This window comes from Desmodus rotundus, chromosome 5, assembly GCF_022682495.2.
Source record: "Desmodus rotundus isolate HL8 chromosome 5, HLdesRot8A.1, whole genome shotgun sequence".
NCBI classification, from domain to species: Eukaryota; Metazoa; Chordata; class Mammalia; order Chiroptera; family Phyllostomidae; genus Desmodus; species Desmodus rotundus.
The window spans coordinates 20,665,906-20,690,979 of record NC_071391.1 but is presented as its reverse complement, the minus strand read 5'-3'; the positions used below and the strand labels follow the sequence as shown (position 1 = coordinate 20,690,979).

The 25,074-nt window shown below is 48.5% G+C and overlaps 1 protein-coding gene across 2 annotated transcripts in view; it reads left to right on the top strand.

Moving 5' to 3' along the window:
• LDLRAD3 (low density lipoprotein receptor class A domain containing 3) overlaps positions 1-25,074 on the top strand; it is a 219,843-nt gene that overhangs the window by 106,449 nt on the left and 88,320 nt on the right. For both annotated transcript variants that reach the window (XM_053924599.1, XM_053924598.2), the window contains exon 4: positions 3,423-3,557. In XM_053924599.1, coding sequence (XP_053780574.1) covers positions 3,423-3,557 — 135 coding nt within the window. The remainder of the gene's footprint in view (positions 1-3,422; positions 3,558-25,074) is intronic.

The following is a 25,074-nucleotide window of genomic DNA, read 5'->3' as shown; positions in this document are numbered from 1 at the left end:
ACCTCGGCCGGTGGGGTCTGTGTGTTGTGGCTGCAATGAACAAATTCACATTGGACTACAGGAGTCCTGTGGAGAAAAAGGGATGGCATGGCCACTCTCTAAGTGAGAGAGAGGGCCCGATCCCTGCCTGGACAGGCTTTTATTGCTTTTCTGGGTACATTACATGGAGGATGGTCCTCATTTACTATGCACAGGTTCACTGTAGGTGATTGATTACCTTTTACAGATAATAAAGGAAAGAATGTTGCTAGTTACTTCAAAGAGAAGGATGTTTCAGATGCAAGGGGAAAAGTGGTTGAACTGATTACACTCCATACTTGGGAGATTTAGCTCAGATTTTAGGAAGTTACTTTAGAGATATACAGTAAACATTTGCTGCCTCAATCCAGGGTGAGGGAGATTTAGCAAAAGCAAGTCTCATAGCAGCCTAGGTACAATGCAGGCCTGATTCCACACGGGAGAACCTCTCCCATGTCCGTGGGCATGGGTCCTGTGTGCCAACTTGCTCCCCACTGGCCTGTCCGAGTGGGGGCTAGGCTACCTTCCCCATGCCACGCAGAACGGTTCCCTGTAAGTAAACATTTCTGTTCGTTCACAATTCTCCCTAAAGCGTATAGCTGGAAGTGAAATTACGGGCCTGGAGGGCATGTGCCCCGTGAGCTTTACCAAACGGGACTAAATCGGTCTCCCTCCGAGGTAGACCTACCAATCCGCACTCCCACCGGCAGTCTGTGAGACTTCCTCTCCCTCCATCTCCTTGCCAACGGCCTGCTATTTTAAGACAAGTTTGGCAAGTGGATGCAGTTAAAGTGGTGCTTCATTACAGGTCAACATCTTTTCAACTTGTTATTGACCATTTTCCATTATGGGAATTGTCTGCTAATAATACCCTTGGCTCATCTTCCTATTGAGTCGTCTTTTTCCTTTTGAATTATGAGAGTTCTTTATGTATTCTGGCTACTAATCTTTTCGGTTATATGCATTACAAACCACGAGTGTCCTGGCTTTCAGTCAGTCTGGATTCTTTACCGGAGCTGTGTCTTACGGTCTAGTCAGCCTCAGTTCATCTTACAGATACGAGTGATCTGTATTTATGCACATATATGTAGCATGTGTGAATGCAAGTGTGCACACACATGCATCCATAAATGACTTCTTTCCCTTGGGAAGGTCGGCACCGTCTGCCTTTGTGAGAGTCTAAGGGTGGAGAAAAGCAGAGACTGCAAGCAGGATCAGCAAGGCTGACCCAAAGCAGCCTGCCCGGTAGCATTGTCCCAGAAGCTGATTGCCGCTGACACTTTCTTTGCTTGTGTAGATGTGACATTCTAGGTCCCAGAGAAGCTGAAAGCCACTGTGGTGGAACACGAAGGGTTTGGAGGGCTGCCTTGGACAGAAAGTGAATGTGATTTGTGGTTTTGGGTTTTCTCTGTTTTAGTTTTGGCTGAAGACAGATGTTGGTTTCAGCTTGATCAAATCAAACTATTCTCTGTCTCACAGTGATTTAAATCATTAAAACTCCCATTTCCAGCCCTGGCTGGTGTGGCTCAGTGGGTTGAGCACCAGACTGCGAAGCAAAGGGTGGCCTGTTCGATCCCAGTCAGGGCACATGCCTGGGTTGCGGACCAGGTCCCCAGGAAGGGACACATGAAGGGCAACCACACATTGATGTTTCTCTGCCTCTCTTTCTCTCCCCCTTCCACTCTCTCAAAAAAATATATAAAATATTTTTTAAAAAACCCTCCCATTTCCAGGCCAGACTACTTTAGTTTGACTTTGCGCTGGTCCCTCACCTTCAAAACTGAGGGCACTGGCTTCCCTTCTCCATCCACCTCCTCTGACCTTTCCATTCAAACTGTCTGAGTTGAGTAGTTAAAAAATAACTCTGCGTTCCTTCGGGTTTGCGGATCCCTGTGCAATTTACAGTCCTTGCAGCCGCGCTCCCTGTGTATCTTCACAACAACGCAGCGAGGTGCGCGGAAGACAGACGGCAGCTGCCATCTTGCAGTTGAGGACCACCGAGAGATGCCGGCACGGGCTTGCCCGGGTCCCACAGCGACCCTCTGTGCTGGGCCGAGCGCCCCGCGCTGGTGCTCTTCCCACAGCATGTAACTGAGCTGTGGGCTCAGTTTGTCACCCAAGATCCAGGACAGCACCTCTTCATCATCGCCAGTATTGCTCCTTCAGACGCAGCGAGGGGAACATTGCCTGAGCCTGTGCCAGGTGCCAGACTCTGTACTTTCTCCTGTGTCATCTCATGCGAGGCTCCAGTCAGTGCTGTGCACGTGGCAGGGCCGGCTGCACGGGCACATGACCAGCGGTCATTCAGGGCCCGTGCTTGCCTTAGAAGGGCACCGTGCTTGCTTGTACGCCCTGCACTTACCTTCTTGAACTTTTAAATAATTCTTGAGTAGTTGGCCCCACATTTTCCAATTTGCACCAGGCCCTGATAATTACGTAGCCAGTCCTGTTCACAGATAAAAAACCAAGGCTCAAGAGGTGACTTCTTTTGCCCAAGATTACAGAGCTAATAACTGGCAGAGCTGGGATTGCAGTGGTTTCTACTTTGCTACTTCCCTTATTAAAAATAGAGCTCTGGAGAGCCTTGTTTGAATTGCACTGCAGGGCACCGGGAATGAGGCAGATCGTGCTGTGGAAATACTGATTTGCTGGGGAGATTTGCTCGCATGGTGGTAAATAAATGGTTTTGTGGTGACCCCACCCTGGTCAGTTGCTCCCCTTGCCTTTCAGGGAGGGATCCTGTCACTTCTTGTAGGTCCCTGAAAGTGTCTGGAACAGGGAGCCTCACAGGGCAGCCACAAAGGCTGACCAAGTGGGCTAATGCGCTTTGTGGATCACAGAGAAGCGAGACCACGGAGTTGAGTGATCTGTAAAGACACATGAGGAGTTAAGGTGCCAGTCTGTAGTTGGGGAACCAGAAGGACTTGGCAGAGCTCTTGGACCAGATCATGCCATCACTGCCTCGGTGGCGGAGGGTCCTGGGCCCCAGGCCCCCAGCTCAGCTACCCCTTCTGGCTTTCCTTTTCTCTGTGTGTCTCTTACGCCACCAAGCATTGCACTCGCAGCTCTCCTAGGACATTCAGGTTTGCCCCCGGCCCCCCAGGGGCTGCTGGCCTGCCGAGAGGTCGACCACTGGGGTGGGCCACCTGGCCATGTGGGTACAGCTCTCAGGCACCAGTATGGTGACTTGGGCAAAAGAGCTTTTAGAATGGGACAGAGTGAGTCTTGTCCTGTCCGGGTCACTGGCTGGCTGGTGTCCCAGGACCAGCTTTGATCCTGTCAGCCATCCTAGAAGGTGAACTCACTACTTTCCGAGTAGGACATGCTCTTGGCTGGGGAAGGTCCCCAGGGTGTTCAAAGTGACTTGCTGGCCTCGCTGGTGACATGCTGTGTTCCCTTCACAGCTGCAAACCCTCTGCTTTGCTCCACGGCGCGCTACCACTGTAAGAACGGCCTCTGCATCGACAAGAGCTTCATTTGTGACGGGCAGAATAACTGCCAAGACAACAGCGACGAGGAAAGCTGTGAAAGTTCTCAAGGTAGGAGACACCCCAGTGCTAAAACGCAATCGCAGCACCACGGGGCAGTAACCCGGGAAGGGAGAAGGCGACACCTGTACCCGCTTCAGGTACAACACTGTGTTAGTGTTTGCACTTGACCTTGCAGCCCTTGGGCACATGGCTTTATCTGTAACGCACCATCCGTTTTGTTTTCCTCATATATTGAACATCATATGTGCATTTTCTCTTCGAAACTGGAATTTGCCCCCACCGCGTTACACCCTGTCATGGTGCTCTGCTGTGGTTTTCTGGGCTGTTGCATTGTTGGGGGCCATTGGGTTGTTTCCTCCCATTGAGTTACTTGTTCGGGGTGAGTTCCACCAGGGGCGGGGGGAGCATCTGCATGGTCCGCGGCGCCACCTCATCACACAGCTGTTTGCTTTTTTTTTTTTTTTTTTTTGCTTTACATGGTGACTAGCATTGTCCACCCTTGTCAGTTTCACTGTAATACCCCAGGCGTTCACTGCTGTTCTGTTTTTTCCATTTTTGCTAATTTAGCAGTCATAGAGCGATAGCTCCCCAAATGCTTTAATTTGCATTTTTTCTTATTATGAGCAAAGTTAACATTTTCCCTCATGTGTTTGTTTACTACTTTGTTTCCTCTTGTGTGAATTGCCTACTCGTATCAGGGCTCTCCGGCTCAGAGCTATTTTCTGGAAGCTGATGGATGCAGTTTGGGGATGGAAGGATGAGCTTTTTAGGGAACCAGACAGACACAGCAGGGTATATCTTCTCCTGGTACCGTGCTTTTCTCATTTACTATAGACACGTATTCTCTTCAGTGACGAGGGAGAAGTGCGAAGGTTTAAGAACATATGTTCGCTTTTAAGGCACCCTAAAAAAGTATGTATTTCTTTTATAAGCTGGTATCATCTGTATGCAGTCTTTACTTTCTTTACTTAATATCCTGTCTCTGTTTCACCCATGTTATTGTTTGTTGGTAGCTTTCATCTTCTTGGCTGCTACCAGTATTCCACACTACAAACACCCCACGGGGTACAGATGCAATGACACTGTGCAAAGGAAAGCAAGTGAAAGATGGCTGTCGGATGGATGGGATCAGCTCCATGAAGTTGGATGTGGGTTCTTTTCAGGGTCCTAGCTTTTATTTCGGTAGGTGGTTGTGTTACTGAAAATGAATAAATAGGTCATTCATAGACCACGGGTGAGAGTGGGTCACCAGCCAAGGATTACGTTCGACCCAGATCTGTACGCCCAAGGTTCGGACACAAGAAAAGACAAAATGTGCACCAACATAGACTTTGCCAGAATTTGTGCAGAGAATAGCCTGGAGAGCTGAGTCTGGGGTAGAGTTAGCCTCCGATTGTCCTTGGGTCTTTGCTTCACCAGGGTTCTCAGAGCGTGATCCTCAGAGAAGCAGTAGCCTCACATGGGAACCTGGGAGATGCTGAGCTCATGCTGCACCCCAGACCCGCTGGACCACCTGGGGCGCACTCTGTTTTCAGAGCCTTCCAGGTGACTTCAGTACGCATTCCAGTCTGCAGCCACCGTGCCACACTGAGTTCAGAGAGGTTTCTGATCTTGCCATGTGATGAGGAATTTCTAAGCTTCTGATGGAACCAGCAAGGCATTTCTAGTCTTTCCGCAAAGTCAACTTGGTATTCACCAAAAGTTGTGCCAGTATACCTCCTGCGGCACATGCCGTCAGCAGTGATAGGTGCCAGGTGTGGGGAACCGCAGTCACAAAGTCAAGTAAATATTGACACAGGTAGGAGACACTGAGGAGAATTTTTGTTGAGTATTATTATGTTATTTTCTTACATGTTTGCCACACGCACTAATGGTGCCCTGAGATGTTCAGCAAAAGGACCCCCAAGTCTAAAACTTGGAAGCCAGGGAATTTGTCCCGATGGTTTCAGCTGCCCCTTTCCCCGCCCCCTCCCCCATAGGCCTATTCCTGCATCTTGCTGAAGTGGCTTTTTGCTTACCCTTAAGTACTGTCCCTCTGCACGCTGGTTAAAGTTAGTATTTCTAAACCCAGCTCCTTTTCCTCTGTACTATTATACTTCCATGTGAACGTGAGGTGTAGAAAAAGGCAGTGGTGGACACGTGTCCGCAAAGCCCAACTTCTGGCAGACACGTGACTTGGAGCCGCCTTCCTTAGGTCTCAGCTTTGTGCCTTCCACACTCAAACGACAGGCCCCTGGATGGTAAGCGGTGTTCTCACATGCTCTCAGAAACAAGTCCCATCAGGGCGTGGGTAACAGCTGTCAGCTGTCATTGGCGTGACAGCCTCCAACCCAGGGTGCCTGTCGTGGAAAGGCATGCCATCAGGAACGTGCCTTTTTTGCCTCTCGAATCCCACAGACCCTACCTAGCAGCACAGTGCCCTCACGTGGTGGGCGTAGTAGGCCCTGCAGACTAGAAAAGAGGTCTTTGTCGGGTGTTAGGTTACTAAGCTGTGTTTAATCTGTGCCCTGTGTAGTAGTACGTAACTTGTGTTTTTATATTATGTGCGTTTACAAATCCACCGTCTATGAAACCAATCGTGTTCAGGATTATTGTTGTTGTTCAAATAGAGAAGATGCTGCTGCCCTTCCCCTGGGGACGCTGGCCCCACAATGAGCATGCAGCGGGACCCCGGGCCTACCGTCGCCTGGGCCAGGGCGCGGTTTGGCGTCCCTCTCATGGTGTGACGTCCCCTTGTTCCAAGCGTGGTTCTAGTCTTGAAGGGTATGCTTTCCTCCTATCAGGTAGCCTGTAGGCAAGCTGACTGCTGATTTCGGTGCTGGAACCAAGGAACACCCCTGTACCAGGGCTGGGGAAGACCCTGGCTCCTGGGCTTTTGAGAGAATGGGCTCCACATCCTCCTGAAGCATTTGAGAGGCACCTGGATTGGACAGGATCTCATCTGGTACCACAGAAGAGTTGACCCCTTGTCATCTTGATAATAGCGAACATTTATCAGGCCTTACCGTGTGCTTGATACTGTGCTAATACGCACCTTCTGCTCACGAGCTCATTTAGTGGAAATATATCCTGTCTGCCTCTGCTGGGCTTCTAGTCCTTCACAGATGCATCTTTGCTTTCGATTGATGTGGGGAAAGAAAATTGTATTTTATGATGTTTATTTGGACAGAATGGAGAAAGCTGGCCCCAAGACAGGAAATATGGCTCTTAAAGTACTTCCCCTCTCGTTTGATGAGGGTATGAAAAGTGCTATCTCCACGCCAGAGACACCAGCTTTGCTGTGCCTCTCCTCCCTTTCTCCGCTCACGCCAGTAAGTTCCCTGCCTGATCCCTGGCAGTTAAACCAACAATAAACTCTGACCGGAATTGGAAGCGGGATGGGACCGTGAACGTGTAGTCAATGCTGTACCTTTCTGTTCCATCTGGGATGTATCAGAGACCAGAGAACAGCATGGTGGAATCGAATTTTAACTGGGGCCTCATTGATTGGAACCATAACCTGTTTACCAGATAATTCCCAAAGCGGCGGCCTTGGAGCAGGCTTGCGTATGGACTTTCTATTGCTTAGGAATTCTCCCTGGACGGCGCCACTGAAGTCAGCAGGTGCTGCCACGCACATGCGGGGTGTGGCCAGCGCTGAGGTGGCCTCACATAAGTTGAATTCAGTCCTAGTTGCACATTCAGAATGTTTTCAACTTTGGATAAATGACTGAGCATGGCAGGTAGCCTTTAATGATTCCCACCTGCTGGGGTTCACACCCTGGTAGAATCCTAATCCTTTGAATGTGATCTAGACTTTGTGACTTGCTTTTTTTTTTTTTTTAATTGTGGCAAAATACACATAACATAAAATTCACCATCTTAACCATAGTTCAGTTGTGTTGAAGTATATTCACGTTGTTGCACACCAGTCTCCATAACTGTTTGATCTTGCAAAACTGAAACTCTCTACCCATTAAAAAAAATTCTGCATCCCTTTCTCTTCTCCCCAGCCCCAGGCACCACCATTCCTGTCTGTCCATCAGCATTTGACTACTCTGGATATCCCATATAAGTGGAATCATACAGTATTCGTGTTTTGCTGACTGACTTGTTTTTTACTTAGCATAATGCCTTCAAGGTTCATCCACGTGGCAGCCTGTGTCAGAATTTCCTTTGTTTTTAATTAAGGCTGAATAATACTCCATTGTACGTCTGTACCACATTTATCCATTCATCTGTTGATGAGCATTTGAGTTGCTTCCACCTGTTGGCTCTTGTGAATAATGCTGCTGTGAACATAGATGTACAAATTGTGACTTGCTTTCAACAAAGAAAACAGCATCAACAGTGATGGGGTGTCAGTTTCAAGATTAGATGACAAAAGACTCTGGTGTCTGTTTTGCTCCGACTGTCGTTCTTGCTGATGGAAACCAGCTGCCATGTTTTAAGCTGCCCCTTGGATAGGCCCGTGTGGCAATGACCTGGCAAGGGCTCTGACCAATAACCAGTGAGAAATGAAGGCCTGCCAGTAGCCACATGGGTGTGCTTGGAGGTGGCTCCTCCTCTGGTCCAACTCGAGCTATCTGATACCTTGGCAGACACCTTGACCGCAGCGTTGAGCCAGAGCTAAGCTGCTCCTTCTGACCCATCGAAACTGAGATTAAAATGTTTGGTTTACTTACGTCTCTGACTTTTGGGGTAATTTGTTATGCAGTTGGTAATAGATGAGTAACATACTGAATACCTCTCGTGTGGGCCCCAATTCTGGATGTTCTAATCACAGAGACTCAGGTGATGGTGGGGGGGTCACCTGTGGAAGGAGATCAAAATCCATACAACATAAAGGAGGGTGCTTGTAAAGGACCACTGTGACTTTGGTCATTGACCGAATGGCAGGCACCGTTCCAAGTATTTTACGTGTGAGAGGGACCCTCTCACAGAAAATGAGCCCCCCTGTGCTAGGTGGAGATCCTGAGGAACAGAATTGTTCTAGGTTGTGCCGTGTCCACACAGTGAATCAGCGGTGGAGCCAGGGTGGGAACTCAGACCACCCTGCATGCAAACTTAACGTTGTTCGTGGTCCTCCGTGGTCCTCTGTCCCCCACGGTACTGCCATCTGGTCATCACTGTACTGGGACCAGGAGCACCGGGTCCAGCCCTTGGTCCTGTGAGCTCACGGGGGAGGCTGTGTTGAGGGCTGGCATATCTTCCCTCTTTTTGCACTTACGTTTTCCTTTCTGCAGGAAAGACTAATAATGCCTGTCCATCATCCTGGCTTGTGAGGAGTGCTGGGAAGTTCAGTTCTTTGAAGAAGCCACTGATGCCAGGGTAGTTCAAGGAGTATTTTGGCAACTGGGCTGCAGCTTCTTTATCTTGCTTGCTGTGTTCTGGTGATAACGCTTCAGGGAAATTTAGAAAGCTGGCCGTGAGGTTTGACACCTCGCCAAAAGCTAACAGTGACAGCTTTGTGCTGTTTCTTCTGTAGAATTGTGTGTGTATGTGTGTGTGTGTGTGTGTGTGTATGTGTGAGAGAGAGAGAAGGAGGGAGAGGGGGAGAGAGAGAGAGAGGGATTGAGATTCTTACTGGCATTTTGTCAGTGCCCAGGAAATGGGGTGCCTCCATGTGCCAGGCCCTGAGCCGAATGCAGGGATACAGAAGTGGTCTTGGCCCCTCTTCAGTCGTGCCCTCCCCCCTCAGTCCACATGCTGCAATCCTGCACCCCTCGGGCCTCAGGGTACGGCCTGATTTGGAAATAAGGTCATTGCAGATGGAATTAGTTACGATGAGGTCAAACTGGAGTAGGGTGGTCCTCTAATCCAAGGTGACCGCTGTCCTTATGAAAAGGATACATTTGGACATGACACGGGCACAGGAAGAATGCCACGTGAACATGAAGGCAGAGGTCAGTATGGTGCATCTGCAGGCCAGGGAACTCCGAAGATTGCCAGCCAACCACCAGATGCGAGGTGAGAGGACGGAGTAGATGCTCTGTCACGGCCCCCTGAAGGAGCCAGCCCTGCCAACATCAGCCCCCAGAATGGCGAGGTAGTCAGTTTCTGTGGCTTAAGCCCTCTGGTTGGCGGTTCTCATCTACAGAGGCCCTAGCAACTGACACAGCCCCCAGGAAGTCACAGGCGGGGCGCAGTCACACACTGAGGCACAGTGAAGCTGCAGGAGAGTGACAGTGTGCAAAAGCAAAGTGAGATGAGGACCTCAGGGACACGTGCAAGTGCTTGGTGCCTTAGGGAACCCTGACAGTTGAGAATGAATTCTCTTTGGGGTTGGTCGTGGTTAATAGGCAGCTCCCAGTGTGTGTTTCGAGAGGCCGGCCCGAGTCTGTCAGCACCTGTTTTCCTGGCACCTCGGGACCCTTTGCTAGATGGAGAACCAGATCCTCAGGAAATACACGCACGTCTTACGTATTTGCCAGGGGATTGTTGGTCGCTGCCATGGGCTGGGTGCTGTGTTCCGTAGACACAGGACATACCCAATTTTGCCAGCTCTTAAGATGCTCTGAAGTGTAAGAACCACCATGATTTTATGTTTTGCTGAGAAAGGAAAAATGCTGACAATTAAATTATGATGACCTGTTGATTTTAAGATGCTTCCCAATTTCAGAGTGTTAAATATGAAAAGTAATGTGCGTTTTAGAATGAAGAATGGTAATAGGGAAGAAAAGCATGGTCTTTGCTCTGATGGAACTTCCTTCCGGTTGGAAGCACTAGCATGAGGAATGTGTGGAAAAGGCAAACTCGGGATGCTCTGGAAGTCAATGGCCTGAACCTGTAGGGTGATGAAGGCCTTCTTGAGAAAGGGGTGCTGAAGTGGAAATGAGAAGAAGGGAGAGTTCACTGGACAAGAGGAGGGGAGGGTTGGGGGGAGAAGGAAGTGTGGGTGAGAAGATCCAGAACTGAGAGAGAGCGTGGTGCGTTGGGGAACGGAAGCATGGGGCTCCGCTGGGCTGGACAGTAAGAATAAACTGGGAGGAAGCGGAGTGATCAGTATTGGCCTACAGACTGGTGGCCCGGGAAGCCACACTAAGGATTTTGGACTTTCTCCTATGGGCAGTGGGAAGTCACGGAGGAGACTGTAGAGGTGCTAACAGTGTGGAAGACAGGACAGTGGCTTCAGGAAGTATTTCAGGCTAGCATCACCAAGATTCAATGACAAACTGCATGCGGGTTGCCAGGGATCGAAGTAGCCCTCCCGAGTCACCATGGAGATGTTGATTCTGCGGAACTGCAGAATCCGCTCTTGTGTTGTCCAAGTGTGCGTGCTTTTTGCCCCGCTGCTCCAGGCTCCCCGCCAGGTGAGGTCCTTGGGAGGGAAAGGAGCTTATGCCTTCGGAAGAGATCTTTGCTCTCTGTTGCAGGATAAAACCAAGTGACTGAGCAGTCATGGACCATTTCTCGAGAAGTCGTGGTGAGCAATGAGATGGGAAAAGTGCTAGTTTTTATTTCTTTCAACTATGAATTGGAAATATATATATATAGTATATATATGTCGTGTGTATATATATATAAAGTATATATAGTATATATATATGCCTGGATACTATGATATATATATATACACACACACACACACACTTTATAAAGATATATATATATGTATACATATATTAATAGTAGTCTGGGTTTAGGGGATCCAGCCAAAAATGTCACAACCTAGAATTTATTGGGTGGTCAATATTTACCCCCAAACTCGTGGCCACCAAGTGATGTCAAGAGCTTCGTTAGAGGGGCCCTAGGAAAGAATCATCGCCCTGAAAGAATGTGTTCGGCTTTGTTGGAAGAAGACTGCTGAAGCTGTGTGGAAGCCCTTTCCACAGCTTTTAATTGGAGTTTGAGAGCCCAGCTGGGCTGGAAAGGCAGCAGTGCCGACTGCCTTGGAAGAAGCAGGAGATTGGAGAGGCTCACTGCTGCTCTTTTGTTCCTTAGTAATTGAATGTTTGCATCACAAAACTTCCTCACCTTTAACCACTGCAACAGGAATTTGAGGATTTTTGAGAGTGGCCCTCATTCAGAAGAAAGGCCGGAGTCTCTTCTGAGGACAGTAATTGCTTCTTGATCTCATAGCCATTGCAGCAATCCTCAGAGCTCTTTCTTTAGTCTCCCCTAGTCCTTGAGCACGTCGTCCCTTCTCCTCCCTCTCCTGGCCCTGGGCTTTGTCTCTCCCTCCCTCTCCTTGGCATGTGGCCGAGTCCCGCCTGGACACCCGGCCAAGCGCGTTTCGGGGCAGTGGGACCGAGTGTGGACCTTGCTGTCTGTCTGCAAGTCTGCTCTGCAGGTTTTCTGAGCCGTGTGACTGCTGTTCTGCGCCGCGTGATTATTCAGGGGACCTTTATCTGGCCAGTCCCAGGACAGCCTGTGGCCCTCAGTTCCCCAGCCTGTTCTACATGTTTAGTCTCTGGGCACTTCCTCATATTCATTCAAACTCGAATTATTTGCAGGGTGCGTGCTATTGCCTAGCCCCACCCGGGTTCTGGAAGAAATACAAGGCTAGTTCAGATCAAAGTTGCTCACAGTCAACAAGGGAGAAGCGTAATGCCCCACAGATAATGACCCTAAACTGTAATAAATGCCATAACAGAGGGGCGAGCAGCATGCTGTGGAGACACAGGGACGTGACTGGGGCAGTGAGGAACGACTGCCGTTCCTGGGGGAACATGGCAAAGGCTTCAGAGAAATGAAATCTCTGCCCAGTCTTCAATGATAAACAAAAATGGACCCACAAACAAGCATGAGGCCGGGCATCTAGCCAGAGGAGGTAGCACATTCAACAGCAGAGATTCCTTACAGCTGAAGCAAAGTGTATATGTGTACTTGGGGGCGGGGGAGGGGACATGAAGCCATCGGGGTGGGTGGAGGCTGCAAGCGTCAGTTGGAAGGTGGAGCCAGAGAAGAAATGAGATGCTCAGTCCTGGGAAAGGAGTTCACAGGAGGGCTGACGCTCACTGCACACAGCGAGCATTCAGATTCTCCGTGGTCTCACACCGAGCTCTGCCCTTCCACGGAGAGGGAACACCTGAGACTTGGGGGTACTGTACAGGAGGCTGGGAGTAATAGGTTCTGAGGGTTCTCCAGGATGAGAATCGTCGGGGAGGGTAGAGGACTATGGGCCAGCTATTCCCACCCTCCCACCCTTGACTAGTGGCTTGAAAATCTATCCTGGGTTATGCAGTCCAGGAATGAGCTTTGTTTTTGGACCCAGTCTGGCTCCCTGAGAGCGCTGTGGCCTGTGAAAGTGGAAATGTGCTCTTAATACTGCAGATACCTTGCCACCCCTGCCAAATGCTCCAGGCACCTCTTTCTCATTCCCTCCTTGTTTCTCTCTGGAAACTCAGTGGGTTAGCAGTCTGATCAACCTTTGGTCCTGGCAAGCCACACACTGGCTCTTACCCACATCCTCCAGTGAGCTCTCTTCCTTGAGATCCTGTGCCCTCTGTGACGTGTGCACGGCTCCAATTTGCCTTGGTAGGTCAGCCTTTCCCGAAGGTCTCCTTTTGCAGAGCACACTGCTAGGTGCTATGTGGCAACAAGAGGACTCGTAGGAGGCACTCCATTCTCTGGTACCTACCCAACTTCTCAGCTGGAGAGGAAGACCAGGAATATACTGTCACCCTTTGACCAGCACTGTGTACTTGAAAAATGTTGTGTCAACTTACATTTGAAAATATACATTAAAGCACCCTATAGTCTGAGTGCCAAGGTGTGTTAGATGTGTTCTGTTAGCTGCCCCATCCTCTGCTCCTTCTAGACCATATACTCCACTCACAACCTTTGGAAGGGCCACTCTCCACCCTCCAAGACAGTTCCCAACCACCTGAGCCATTAACAACCCATCTAGTCAGGGACACCTGGCCCAAGGCCCGTCCTTTTGTGGGTGACCAGCAGTGAATCAGAATGTCTCTCTTAAACTCAGATGCTCAGGGTTGAATCAGCATTAGGAGGCTGAGCAAATGAGTCGGGGTAAGACACAACCAAATGGAAGCCACAGCTGGGAAGGGCAGAATTCTTAGTGGAGGGTGCTGCTCTGCCTGGAGAAGACATCTCAGAGGCTAGAGGTGGCCTCTCTCCCCACTCAGAGAGATGGGCGGTGTGCTTGCTTTATCCCGGATGGCTTGCAAAGGCCCGGCTCTAGCCCCCATGAGGCCCAAGGTTTCCACCTTCCAGTGAGGCCTCTGTGTCCTGGAGAAAACCTTTCCTTTCATTTGCACTGACTTGAGTGGGTAGCAAGCGATGTTTTATGGGGAGTGGTCAGCGTCCATTCATGGAGTCAGGGAAGACTTAGATTACTCACTTCAGACAAATAGAAGAGAACGGGAAGATGGAACAATTACAGAAAAGAAGCGTACGTGGAAATCCTTTGGGGACCTTGAGGATCTCATTTCTAGTGTTTCTTCTCTGATTCTTCCTAACATTAGGTTCTTAGTTTGCAAGACTTGAGGTGGTCCAGAGATGCTGTATTAGTTAGGAAATAGGCTGAGCTGCTGTAACAAAGAGACACCATCATACAGGGTCTGGAATAAGATGGAGGTTATAGCTTAAATAAGTGCCTTAAGTAAGGTGAAGTTACCCACATATAACACCCTGGAGGTGAACAGCCTGGGCAAGCAGGGAGCTCTGCCTTCCTCGGGGCTCCCAGGGCCACTCCTGGTACTGTTTCCCAGACACCAGGAAGGAGAAAGAAGGAAGACCAGGCCATTTCATCTTTAAGGACACAACCCAAAGTTGCACACATCACTTTTATTCACAATCCAGTGCCTTGGATTTTGTCACATGACCACACCTAGCTGCAAGAGAGTCTGGGAAATGGATTCTTTATCTTTGTGGGTCCTTACGTGCTTAGCTAAAACTCAGGAATATCTGTTCTGAAAAGGCAGAGAGGAGGAATGGATGGGTACTGGGGGATAATTAGCCACAGCCTCTGCCACATACTTGTGTCCTAAGTACACATATGCAACACTTCTTTAATTTAAATTTTATTTCTCAGTTACAGCTTACATTCAGTATTATTTTATGTTAGTTTCAGATGTACAGCATAGTGGTTAGACAATCTACACTGTACAAAGTGTCCCCCCCAATATTTCCAGCACTTATACCATACGATTTCCCTTATATGCAGAGTCTACAGAACAAAATAAACAAAGCAACAAAATAGAAACAGACTCATGGATGCAGAGAACAGACTGATGGTTGCCGGAGGGGAGGGGGTTGGGGGACTGGTTGAAAAAGGTGAAGGGGTTAAGAAGTACAGACTGGCAGTTACAGAATAGTCACAGGCATGTAAAGTACAGCTTGGAGAGTGTAGTCGATAATACTGTGGTGGCTGTGTGTGGTGCCACAGATTCTTTTAAGTGGACACAGTAGTTCGGAGGTTGGTTTAGGCTGATAGCGTGGCCTGCAGGCTTTTGGCCCTGACCACCAGGCTTTTACCTGAGTGGCATTAGTTCACGCAGCCTGAGAGAGAACACGCAGTATGTGCTTTGTCTCTCAGACAAGCTGGTCTGAGATGGAATGCTGTGCCGTGCCGACAGGGGATCCGAGGTACGTGTCCAGTTGGGGGCGCCCCCCTCTGTCCCCAAGTGTCTAGTTAAAGAGGCTCTCCGTGTATTTGTTTCTTCCTTCACGGACCCATTTATTGTAAACCTATTCAAGCCGTTTGAGAGCCAAGCTTTTACTTTAATTTTGGAGTCTGATCAGGGTAATAGTTATTCTTTCAATGGCAGGAACTTGACTTTGATGTGCTTTTCCTATAGAAGTCACTGGGCCTCGGATTTGGGTTGCGGTGCATCCGGAGGAAATACCCAAGGACTGATGCTTTTTCCTCATTGGCTGATTTGTTACATGGTCTTTCCCACACGGCTCAGAACCTTACAGGTTTTCCCTCTGACTCTTGGTCAGCCAGTGCCTGCCTGCGTCCCTCTGGAATCATGCTGTGTATTCACGGGGGTGTGACTACACGGTGCCTCCCTTGGTCCTGTACCCACCCCTATGTGATCCACAGCCCAACTACTTTCCTCTGTCTTTCTCCCTACCTCAGTGTGGCAGTTTGGAAGTACGGCCACAAATTCCTTGGCTTTCCTTTCATCAGTAAGTGGAGCCTGTGCCCCTTCCCTTGGAGACTGTGGTGATTCATGGCATGGGTGACGGAATGGGCTTCCGTGGCTAGGATGTTAAAGGCTTTGTCGCTCTTGGAACACTGCCTCTGGAAATCGTCAGCCACCACAGAAGCAGTCCAGCTACCCTCAGGTCACCATACTGTAAGGAAGGCCAAAGTCATCTGCACAGAAAGGCCCATGAAGAGAGACAGGGAGTACCTGGGCAGCCCCCGGCTGCTCAGCCACTATCTGATCGCAACCATGTGTGTGTGAGACCCCAACCCGATCCGAGGCTCCTTTCCTGAATTCCTGAACCACAGTAACTATGAGAAATAACAAAGTGTCGTTTTGAGCCGGGAGATGATTTGTTAGGCAGCAGTAGCTAATGGGACCTCCGTCAATGAAAAGTGTTTTCCTGCATCATCAGTCTGCTTCCCGACGCAGAGAAGCTGATTGTCTCGAACCCTTTGTGGCCCCCTCGTTTCCCAACAGGGCTTTCTTTTGCCTCTGTACTCCTGAGCTCTCCTGAAGGTGGAGTCACACACGGAGGTCAGAGAGGCCACTGACCCCCACAGTTCCGTGTTATGTCTCAGTCACACAACACTATTCCTGGTCACCCCCAAACGGTGCCCCAGTCCCCCCTCACCTCAGGCATGATCCACTGAGGCTTCACAAGGAGCTTCTGACAGAAGCTGAGCCTGAGACCCCAACCCGACACTTCTCAGCATGAGACAGAAACCTGGGAGCTTTGTTTTCCCTCCAGTCCTGTGCTAAGCATGGAACACACAGCAGAGAATGTTAGATATGACAGTTAAAAAATCCATCAGGCTCTGGGCACAAATTTTAGGAGCAAGCTGATTTCCAAGACACTCCATCACCATAGCAACTGTATCAGCCGTATTCATGATCTAACATTAAGAGCCCAGTCTTTGCTCTGTGACTTCGGGCAAGTTACTTAACCACTCTGAGCCTCTTCAGCACTAAGACCTGCTGGAAAGAAAAGGGAGAGAATGCTGCAGAGCTCTTAGCTCAGAGCAGGTAGCCCTGAGTGTGGGTTCCATTCCCCATGTGTCAACAGTCCCTCCATAAAACCAACAACCACTGTAGTTACCTGCGGGAGCCTTTTTGTCTTCGGAGAAACACCAAATGGAAACAAATCAGATGAGCTCTCCAGGGTACTTGGTCTCAGAGAACTGACAGTTTTTTTTCTCCTTCCTGCCTACAAGCAAGGAGCCAGGCCCCAGGCTTGGTTCCATATGGCATCTTGCTTCTTGGTGTGGAAAAAAAAAAAATGGAAATAGCAGTGGAATGTTCCAGAGTGTGGATGTCCAGATATGGGTGGGGGTGGAGCAGAGAGCCTCCACCAGCAAGGCAGGGATGGGGGATGCTCAGGAGGGGCATCTGGTATCTCAGGAGTGAACTTAGAGAAACAGTCTCATCGGTAAGTGGCAGAGGTGAGTCACCTTTGTTCCTTCAGCAAGTGGTGTGTGGTAGACACTCGGGATACATCACTGAATACGCGAGGCCCCTGTGCTACGTGGTTCTCTCCGTTTCTGAGGAACGGCGCCAGTTTAAAAGCTGTGTGCAAGTCTTGATTAGTTTGGAAGAAATTACTTTGATTATTTATCAAGCAGAACAGAGTCTTGCCTTTTGATCATAAGACTTCGAGAGCAAAAGTTGTGAGATGGAATCTAGACGGAAAAGGAGGAAAGAAGCCTGTGGTGTCACTGCGCATCTGTTCTAGACCATTGTGTTTGGGGACATTCGCAAGAGATGAGTCGCCTCAGACTAATTTATGGCGTGTTTTCTATTAGAATTGCAAAACAGGGTGTTAAAATACGGCTTCACATTATATTTAATACCTGCTATATTTAAAACGGGGGTGTGAGCTGACGCACACAGCAGAAACTACAAGGAACTGTACCAGTTTGCCGGATTCTGAACTGATCTTGGTTCTGTCCTTGTCTTTTCTTGTTTCCATCATTGTCCCTTATTGTTGTCATTAAAAGTCTTTTGAATCAGAACCCTACCGTGGGTTTTCAAGATCAGTCAGCTAGAGTGAGTCTGAAGCTCGAGGCTCCCAGCTCAGGCGGAGCTGACCCCTCAGTGGCCTGAGTCCCTGGCTCCCCACTCAGTCTGACAGTGTGACAAGGAGGCATGACGGCAGTGTCCACAGGATGGGGGACCCACGTGGACTCTGTCACTCCAGGGGCAGTGTCAGCATTAGTGACCATGCCTTAGATGGCGGCCTTTCTCTGCTGGGTGGACCCTTCAGCTCTCAATCTGGTAGGAAAATTCAGAGATGATTCTGTAAGATGTTTATATGCTCTGCAAAAAGATCTAGAAAATGGAAATGAGTGTGATCAGGGTTCTGTAGAGACAGACGTCATTAGAGGCCAGCATCAAAGAGTGTTGGGCGTTGCCCTGGAGAGTGTCCGCTGACAGTGATACCTAACCAGCGGTGGTTGAGAAAAGCCGGGGAGAGCAGGACGTTGGGAGTGTTGACGGTGAGTTTCAGAATGCTGGGGTGGGAGTGTGGATGTGGTGGGTGTTTAATAAAAGGGGTCAGGGAAACCTAATGCCCTTCATTGAGAGGTACAGTCTCACAAAGCAAAGAATTTGTCCCGCCCCCTCCCCCCCACCCCACAAATACCAATAGCTCTCTGCTTGAGAAGCCTTAGACCAACTCTTTCATTTTGTAAAGAGAAAGTAGAAGTGGAGACCCAGAGAAGTGATGTGCTTTGTCCAAGGTCACACAGCAGCACTGGGCAGGAATCCATGTCTTTACACCCTGAAACTCAGGTCTCTTCCCATTATGTTCCTTGTTAAGGAGGAAACAAAACCTAGTAATCAGAGGGGGAATAATCTGCATGTTACTGTGAACAGAGCTGACACATTATATACTCTGCCATTTGACCGATGCGAATCTGTAAGCAACAGAAGCAGCAAAATAAAGTAAATAAATACATACATTCATACATAAGTAAGAGTGCGTGTCTAGAACACCTCACTTCCTGCCAGCTGGAGACTAAGCTGAACTCCATTCCGTTCGGGAGTCCCAAATGCCACCACAGGAGGCGTTGGTCACAAGTATTGCATGTACTGGTTGGTTTGGGTTTTTAAAGAACAGCTTTATTGAATACAACTTATATACCATACAAGTCACCCATTTAAAGTGTAAAATTCACTGTTTTTTAATCTAGTCACGCAGTTGGACCACCGTCTAATTTTAGAACATCTTCATCACTCCTCCCCCCCTCGACCTGCTGTCTCTGTAGATGGGTGTCTTGTGGATGTGTCGTAGGAATGGGATCCTGGAGTGCGCTCTTCCGTGCCTGGCTTGTTTCACTTAGCGTAAAGTCTTCCAAGTTCACCTACATCCTAGCGTGTATCAGTGATTCATTTCATTTTATTGCTGAGTGATACCTTGTGTGGATGCACCCCGTTTTATTTAACACTGCATCAGTTAACGGACATTGGGGTTATTTTAACATTTGGGCTGTTATAAATAATGTTGCTGTGGACATTTGGGTGCAAGTTTTGTATGGACCTATCTTTTCATTTCTTTGGGTGTGTACACGTAGGAGCAGAATCGCTGGGTCACGCAGGAACTCTGTGTTTAATTCTTTGAAGAACTGCCAGACAGTTTTCCAAAGTGGCGGTACCATTTACATGCCCACCAGCATGTAAAGTCAGGATTCTGATTTCTCCACATCCTTGCTAACACTTGTTACTGTGTTGTTGTTGTTGTTGCCATCCTTGTAGTGTGAAATCCACATTGTGGTTTTTACTTGTAATTTCCTGATGACTAATGATGATGAACAACTTTTCGTGTGCTTATTGGCTATTTGCATATCTTATTTAGAGAAATATCTATTCAAATCCTTTTCCTCTTTTTAAAAGTTGGTTTATTTGTCGTTTTTGTTGTTGAGTTGTAAGGGTTTTTAGTATACTCTTCAAACAAGTTCTTTGATTTGCAGAGATTCTCTCCTGTTCTGTGAGTAGTCTGTTTACTTTCTTGACTTTCATCTGCAGCACAAAAGTTTTCAATTTTGATGAAGTCCAATTTATCTATTTTTCTTTTGTTGTGTGTGCTTTTGGTATCATAGCTAGTCATTGCCTAATCCAAAGTGCCAAAGCTTGCTTCTTTTTCCGCCCTAAGTTTTATGGTTTTGCCTCTTCCATCCATCTGTGATGCATTTTGAGTGCATTTTTATGGATGGTGTGAGTTAGTAGTCCAGCTTCATTCCCTTGCATGTGGATATCCAGTTATTCCAGCCCATTTTGTTGAAAAGGTTATTCTTTTCTCCACTGAATTGACTTGGTACCTTTCTCTGCTTTTGTTTTTAATAAATACACTATCTAGACTCCTTCAGCTATATTTCTAGTCTGGGGACAAATTCACAAGTAGTGTGTGACAGTCCTTGCCTTCTGGGGATTTACATTCCTTTAGGAAGAGCAGAGAAACAGACGTGAAAGAAGACAGAGCTGTGTGACGATATAGGGAACATGTTTTAAAAAGTGGTCAGTTCCCTTTGTCATTGAATGATTTCATAATACCATGTACCTCTCCTCATAAATCCAGTGGCAGTTTCCTTCCCCAGAAAAATAATATATTTTACTCCACAGGTAGTGGGAGGTAATTGTTACTGGAGTTCTATTAAGTGGCAACTGTCATTGGAGTGTTTTCTGTGTGCCAGAGACTTCTCTGAGCACTTCATACACATTATTCATTCAAACCTTGCAAGAACCCCATGAGGCGGTAACTGTTATCCACATTTTTGCCAGTGAAGAAAATGTCCAGAGAAGTTAGTTCATTTGCTCTGGGTCACTCCGCTGACAGGAGAAGGGGTGGGATTTGAACCCAGCAACCCAGCAGACACGTTTCAACATTTTCAGCAATGAGGCTGAACTGCCTCTGTCATCCCCTGTTCTATTCTCAGTACCCAGTACATAGTTGGCACTCAATAACCATTTATTGAAGATACAATTGGATGAAATGAATAAATGACTACAGGAATAATCCAGACAGAACAGCAGTAGCCAAGGAGGGAGGATTGACTTATGGGAAAAAATTAGAGGAATGAACCCACAGATAGAGTTTGCCTAAGTGAGAGCGATGACTGGAGCCAGAAGGCGCCCTGGGGGAGAGGAGCTGTGTTAACAGGGGAGCAGAGGGGAGGGAGGGAATGATGGGGTGTTGGAGTGCAGAGTCCAGGCTGGAATACAAATGAGGAATCACAAACCTACACTGTAGCTTGTGGAGCAGTCTGTGAATGTGTGGACACGCCCTCTGTACGCATAGACGCCCAGAGAGTCTGACCCCATCATTTAGACGGGGCTGGCCAGGAGAGGCGGGTCGCAGGGCAGGCCAGCAAGCATCACCTTGGGTCCAGCGAGATGTCAATGGCTGTGAGAAGGTGTTGTAATATGTGTGTGTCAAATTATCATCGTTCTGGCAAATACTGCTTGTCATGGAAGTCCAGGGAAGCCGTATCTCAAAAGAGAGGCATTCACAGAAGTGTTCAGGCAGGCAGAGCGGGGTTTTGTGAGCGATGGTAGCTTGATGGTCTATCTGCAGTGACTGGTGCTAGGCATTTTTATCCCTCTGCTCTTTGCACAGTATTTAAGCCAAAAGGTCACCTCCAGCATGGAGCGGGGAGGCGGGGCTGGTGTGAGAGCATGGGCAAAGCCACGAGACCTCCTTCCTCGCAAATGCAGTGCCTACCACCTGCAACAGCGGTGAATATTATTGCACCCTCGCTGCATGTCAGGCACCAGTCATTAATTTTCCTCACATGTCAGGATCAGTTCAGGAAGTTTCTCTGTTTAGTACGATCCCTGTTTTACAGGAGAGGAAGATGAGGGTCGGGGGGGGGTTGTAGGTTGCATAAGGTCATTGTGATGGTTGATTTTGGGTACCCTTGGCTGGGCTAATGAATGACCAGGGAGCTGGTAAATCATTTCTGGGTGTGTCTGTGCAAGTGTTTCCGGAAGAGATTAGCACAGTCAGTGGACTGTGTAAAGCAGATGGCCTTCCCCAATCCACTGAGGACAGAGAGGTGAAGGAAGAGGGTCAAATTCACTTACTCTGCTTGAGCTGGAGCATCCTTCTTCTCCTGCCCCTGGACATGGAGACATTGTTGCTCCTGGTGCTTGGGCCTTTGGACTCAGACTGAGCCCTATGTAGGGGAGCCTTCCATTGGCTCCCCTGGTTCTCAGGCTTTTGGATTTGGACTAGAACCACACCACCAGCTTCCCTGGGCCTCCAGCCTGCAGCGGCACATCACGGGAGTTGTCGCCTCCGTAATCACCTGAGCCAGTCCCTCATGGTATGTGTCTGTCTGCCTATCTGTCCCTATCTATCCATCCATCCATCCATCCAGTCTCCTGTTGATTCTCTCTCTCTAGAGAACCCTGACTGTACAGTCTGCAGTAAATGGCAGATCCAGGATTTGAACCCACAGTCTTGGGACCTCACAGGGGAAGATCTTAACTACTACATTCTTAAGACACACTTTTGGATCTCACGTTTGGTTTGGGTGATGAAGTGGATAAAAAACAACAACAACAACAACAAAAACGAGTAAGAGCTGTACTGTGTGCCTAAGAGCAAGCAAGGGGTCTTGGTGAACAGCTTGCAGACCCTGTCCAGGATGCAGCTGTGGTCAAGGACGCAGGGGCTTAGTGTGGGAGAAAAGTCTCGCTCTCTACATTTGTGGGTCAAGAACTGGTGAAGCAACCTCTCCAAGACTCAGTTTCCCCTCTGAAGAGTGAGGACAAGAATCCTATCATTTCTTGGGACTAGCAAATGAAATAGTGTTGGTAAAGAGCTCAGCGCAGGGCTTGACACCGAGGAAGCACTCAGTACTAGTAGCTGCCATTATTCATTGACGCTGTGGCTATGCACTTGTTGTTGTTAAGCAGACACTGGCTTCTGGGGACCAAGAAGAATAAGACCCTGCCCCAGCCCTTGAGGAGCTCAGAGACTAGTGGAGGAGATAGACGTGAGAACAGATCATTCCCACATTGCTCGCTTACTTTTCTGTGCACCCTCCACTCCCTGATGGTAAGGGCTCCAGCAGACGTTGTCGATGAGTAAGCCATCAGTGAGTATTTTTAATGTAATGTGAAACACGCAACACGAGAAGAATATCCAGTCTAGTTTGGTAGGTCCCACTGGTCGAAGTCAGCTTGGCTTCATTCTGCAAATTGCATTCAGTTTGGTTCTACCTGTTTTTCGCTCTCTCTCCCCCACCCCTTTCCTCTCTCCCTCCCTTCCTCCTTCCCTCCCTCTCTCTTTTTCTGGGAGAAATAGGCTTCACAGAGCTTGTTTTTTCTCAATGGCAGTGTCAGAGGTATAAAAACCCAGCTGCACAAGCATACTTTAAGCCTGTACCCATAGCACATGCTAAGGTCCCATTGGCCAGGGCGAATCACATGGCCAAACCCAAGGTCAATGGGGTGGGAAATACAGTCTACCTCCAGGGCGTGGTGCAGGGAAGGTGAACAACCGGGAAAAGCAATATATTTCACATTTAGTTTGGAGGGGAAGTAGGCTCTAGCCACAGATGGCTGCCCTTGGCCTTGCAAATGTCTTGTTTTTTTGGGAGACTTCCCTGACGTGGCAAAGTGTCTCTTCCCACCCCTTCTGTACCAACCACCCAAACCCCTACAGGCCTGCTGTGGTCGTAGAGCTGAACTCTGGCAGCAGCCAGCGCTGGCTTTTATTGAGTCTGCCTCTGACTCATTATTTACCTAGACTGTAAAGTAAAGCTTAACTCAAAATTACCGTAGGCCAGCGCACCCAAGTGAAGCTGGCGGGCAGCTGGACCTTCACAGTTGAAAGCAGCCTAAATAAAAGGGGGAGGGAGTAAAATGAAGAGCCGCAAATAAAATGTCAGGGAATGCTTAATTATGTAAAGGTTACACGTCTGCCTGCATAATTGTCTAAAGTGGCGGATGGCAGCAGCTGGCGAAGGAAGCCAGTGTTCACTTCTATTTGTGTGTTGATCTGGTGCCTGTCACCGCAATGGCTACAAGCAGTGTTGGCTCCAAATTAATTTTGCCTAATTCCTTCCCTTCCGTGGCTCTGCTTTATTACTACTTAGTCCCACGCTAAACTAGGAAGCCTGCTTAATACACAGTGAAAACTTGGGGTTAGAGGAGGCAGAGGCCACCAAATGTCACAAAAACGGCTCTTAACATGTGCCCTTCACTAGCCTGGGTGATTTTCACATCTCTAAGAGACTTCTAATACCCGCAACGGCCATATAAGGTAGGTATTATTCTTAGTCCTGTTTTGCAGATGAGGATACTTATGACCAGAGAGCTTAAGTAATTTGAAAAAAGTCAAACAGCTTGCGGTGGCCTGGAGATACGCTTAACCTTGGCGCTTTTGATTGGTTGGCCTCTGCAAGGTGGTGTGTTAGGAGTTCTTTGCGCTTGGAGTGAAATCCAAACTCTTTACCAAAGACTACACTGCCTTGTGTGTTCCAGCTCCAACCTGGTCTCTGTGCACATCTCCTGATACTCTCCTTGCCCACCTGGGCCTCTGCCAAGCTCTTTCCTGTCTGTGGGCCTTTGCAGGCACTGCTCCCTCTGCCGCTGCAAAGATCACAGCCTCCCTGGCCACTCTCTAAGCAGGCTGTCCTTCCCTCACCTTTGCTGTTCTCCATCACAGGGTCCTGTGTTTCTTCCCGGGCAGTATTTGGATTTGCCAGTTGTTCCAGGTCTCCTCTCTGGTCTGTACAGAGATAATATCGGCTTATTCACCTCTGTGTACCCAGACCCTGGAACATAGAGGCAGTGGAGTGCCCCAGACCCTGGGCTACGGAAGCAACTGCCTGGGTTCAAATCCCAGCTCTGCCACTTACTGTAGACTGGGCGACCTTAAGCTGATGACTCTTTCTCTCTGCTGCTTCTCCATCCATAAAATGAGGATGGTAGGGTTGTCCTGTAGAGGGAGTTAACTAATACATTAAAATGCTTAGGTCAGTGCCTGATACACAGCAAGCACTCAGTAAATGTTCACTGCTATTTTGGTCATCATTATTAATATTATTATTATTATTATAGCACATATTAGGTAGTCACTGGTTGTTGATGGAAGAATGAATGAATTTCTCTTTGTAGAAGGTGAAGCAGAGGACTTCACAGGGACCTCAGCAGGTCCCTGATCCAGCAGTCTCCTCCCACCTCTTCACTCAGGGTGAGCCTCCCAGCTGAGATGACTCAACAGAGCGATGGCAGGGTCACCCTCATGTCCAGCGCTGCTCCCTACTTCCCAGCACCTAGCTGTCCACACCCAGGCCCGCTGTTGAAAGTAAATAGGTTTGGGAGACTACCCTTTGTGCAGAGTTCTGTACATCCTTTTGGCGGAGTTGGGCAGATGATTTTGTTGGTGAAGAATGATACTTTCTTACTCAAGCTGTAGGCAAGATGGTCCTGTTCCCTCCACTGCAACAGTGCCCCCCATT